Raw genomic sequence first — 3,234 nt, forward strand, 5'->3', positions numbered from 1 at the left:
ACTACATGGCAGTCATTCTCACCTTTCTCCATCTTGATGTCCTAATAATCCTAGGAAAGAGAGTCAAAGGGCAAATGAGCCGGACCAGACCTGACGGGGCAGTCCTTGTACTTCAGAGCCTGCCCCTGCAGTGGGTGGGGGGCAGGGAAGGACAAGAGGGAAGAGCGCAGGTGCAAACTCCTCGCAGTCATACGCATTCACTATTAAGTGAACTTCCAGAGGCTGGTGGCACCTTTGGTTGGAACACTGTTCTGAGATCTTTGCCTCCCTCAGGCTCCCGAGAATCATGCCTCATTCCAAGCAGCCTAGTCACTTCCAGAGTCTGATGCTTCTGCAGTGGCCTTTGAGCTACCTTGTCATCTGTGAGTATTGACCCAAGAGTGCATAGCAAGAAGCCAGAGTCAGAAGCCAGGGCCAGATCTAGGGTGACTTTTAGGGCCATGTGAAGTCTCATCTTGAGCCTTTCCATCATCTAAGATTGTACTAGAGAGTAAAACCAAGGAGTCTTGAGTTCCATAAGTGCCCTGGAGAAGAATGAGATAGAGTCCCAGGAGACAGTGAGAATATGTAGTGGGAGGGGGCGGGGGGTGGAACAGGGTCATGATGGATATGAGTAGATCTAGTTAATTTCAGCCACTTCCTAATCCTTACTATCTAGAGAGGAAAAGTGAGGCTCAGGGAATGCTCCCTTATGATCATGGGGAATAGGACGGAGGAAACATTAGCATCCCAGACTTAAAGAAGTAGAGCCTGTGTTTTAACCATAGAGTTGTCTATTCTGGGAGTGGGGTGGTGGTAGCATGGGGGAAGACAGTGTCATTGGAAAGAATGGTGAATGGGCAAGAGGACTAGCATAGTGGATAGGAAACACTAGAAGGATGCAGATGCTGGGTGGGCAGCGTGTAGGAAGATATAGATAGTATAGGGGTGAGGGAGAGTGAGCTAGTGGCTTAAAGAGGGATGACGGATAGGGAGACAGGAGACAAGAGGAAAAAGATGGTGACCAAATGGGGGCAAGAGGAAAAAAAACTGGTGGGAAGTAGAGAGCAGGAGTACAGAGGTAGTGGCTGTAGAGGGAATCAGGTGGACAGGGATGACAGGTAGGCAGAGAAATAGGGCTTCTGTATGGTAGATGATAGAGGAAAAGTTTGAAGGACAAGTAGACATGGATGGTGAACAGGACCTGGATTGTGTTGAGGGCCAGGACCAGAGGCTTAGGTAACGTGGAGGGCTGGTGATGGGACTGGGCATGGTCAAGTTCTGCTGGCAGCACAAATTTGGTCTAACTTGGTCCCTCGTCAGTTTGGATCTTGCAGCCATTGTTCATCTACCTGCTGCTTACATCCTTGTGGCCGCTACCAGTGCTTTACTTTGCCTGGTTGTTCCTGGACCGGAAGACCCCAGAGCGAGGTAAGACTCACAGACCTGGAAAGAAGAATGTTCCATCATAACCTGCAGCCAGGTTCTCAGAGCCACAGGAGCTGGGCCAAACAGGACCATCCTAGGGTCTCCTCCTTTCCCACCTCTCTAGCAGAGCCATGCTAGGGAATCCCTGAGTCCGTGGAATGTATGGGATGGCACACACTGACATCATCCCCTACTGCTTCTTTTGTCTCAGGTGGCAGGCGTTCAGCCTGGGTAAGGAACTGGTGTGTCTGGACCCACATCAGGGACTATTTTCCCATTACGGTAAGTATCTCTTCCCCAGTGTCCTCAGAGTTCCCAAAATACTGGGTAGGCATTTATACCACATGACCAGAGTTGTCCATAAGGAAGATAAGTATCCCAGGGAAGTCTCAGTCTATGCTAGATATACTTCAAGATTCAACATTTCTACTGAGCACTCCATACTCAGCTAGGAAACTTTGGACACCCTTGGCATCACCTGCCAGCTGACACAGGCAGAAGGCAAGCACGGTTCAGATCAGTTTAATAAGCATGGATTGAAAATCTACTCTGAACCATGTTAGCAGTACAGAGAAATGAATAGGATGCAATTCTCTGCCATTGAGGAGCTCACATCTAATGGGGAGCACATTAGCATAAAGTATATTATTTGTGTGGCACAAGGTACAGAAGTAGTTCAGATGGGGGATAAGGAAAGGCTTCACAGACATGGTGATATCTTAGCAGGGTTTTCCAAGTTCCATACAAGTTATTTAGGCAGGCACTGGAAGGGGATTGGCGGGAAACAATGCCAGGAAGAGGTTCCAGAAATGTACTGTTATGCTGATCCTCAGGGCACTCTTTGGAGTATACAACAAACACCGCCCCGACTTTTAGAGCCAAGCTTCCTGATCTTTTTCACAAAAGTGCTCATAGACGATGATAACTTGCACAAAGCACACTGACATAGATCCTTGTTGTCCAATGGCCGCAGAGACCAATATCTCAGCCCTCCTGAAACCCATTCAGGAAATCTGTTGGAAAGCTCTGCTTTAGAGAGCACCCTGATCCCTGAAGTATCACCACCCTTGTTTCTGCCATGTAATCTCATTCCACCACCTCTGGCATCTCTCTTCGTGGCTGCAGATCCTGAAGACAAAGGACCTGTCACCTGAGCACAACTACCTCATGGGGGTTCACCCCCATGGCCTCCTGACCTTTGGCGCCTTCTGCAACTTCTGCACTGAGGCCACAGGCTTCTCGAAGACCTTCCCAGGCATCACTCCTCACTTGGCCACGCTGTCCTGGTTCTTCAAGATCCCCTTTCTTAGGGAGTACCTCATGGCCAAAGGTGCATCTGACCATACTTGTTTCTGCTTGGAAATGCACCCTTTTAAATCCCATCCCCTCCTCCCCCACCCCCCACCCCCATGTCATTATAGCATAGTAGTCAAAAGCATATGTTCTAGAGCTAAGCTGCCTGGGATTGAACCCTCCTAGCTCTGCCACTTGTGTGGTCTTGAGCAAACTAGCCTCAGTTTCCTCATCCATAAAGTGGTATCAGTTGTGGGATGATGACTAAGTGAGATGATGCAAGTAAAGAATTCGACACTGGCCAGGTGCAGTGACTCATGCCTGTAATCCCAGCACTTTGGGAGGCTGAGGTGGGTGGATCACCTGAGGTCAGGAGTTCGAGTCCAGCCTAGCCAACATGGGGAAACCCCATCTCTACTAAAAATACAAAAATTAGCTGGGCATGGTGGTGGGCACCTGTAATCCCACCTACTCAGGAGGCTGAGGCTGGAGAATCGTTTGAACCCAGGAGGTGGAGGTTGCAGTGAGCTGAGA

General features: G+C 49.3%; 1 protein-coding gene across 1 annotated transcript in view; it reads left to right on the forward strand.

Moving 5' to 3' along the window:
- Positions 1-245: 245 nt before the first annotated feature.
- Positions 246-3,234, forward strand: part of AWAT1 (acyl-CoA wax alcohol acyltransferase 1) — a 5,949-nt gene continuing 2,960 nt past the window's right edge. Inside the window, exons 1-4 of the mRNA XM_032756376.2 lie at positions 246-362; positions 1,303-1,410; positions 1,619-1,689; positions 2,533-2,737. Of these exons, the coding sequence (XP_032612267.1) occupies positions 287-362; positions 1,303-1,410; positions 1,619-1,689; positions 2,533-2,737 (460 nt within the window). The 5' untranslated portion in view covers positions 246-286. The remainder of the gene's footprint in view (positions 363-1,302; positions 1,411-1,618; positions 1,690-2,532; positions 2,738-3,234) is intronic.

The sequence above is a fragment of the Hylobates moloch genome, unplaced genomic scaffold (genome assembly GCF_009828535.3).
Source record: "Hylobates moloch isolate HMO894 unplaced genomic scaffold, HMol_V3 SCAFFOLD_7, whole genome shotgun sequence".
Lineage (NCBI taxonomy): Eukaryota > Metazoa > Chordata > Mammalia > Primates > Hylobatidae > Hylobates > Hylobates moloch.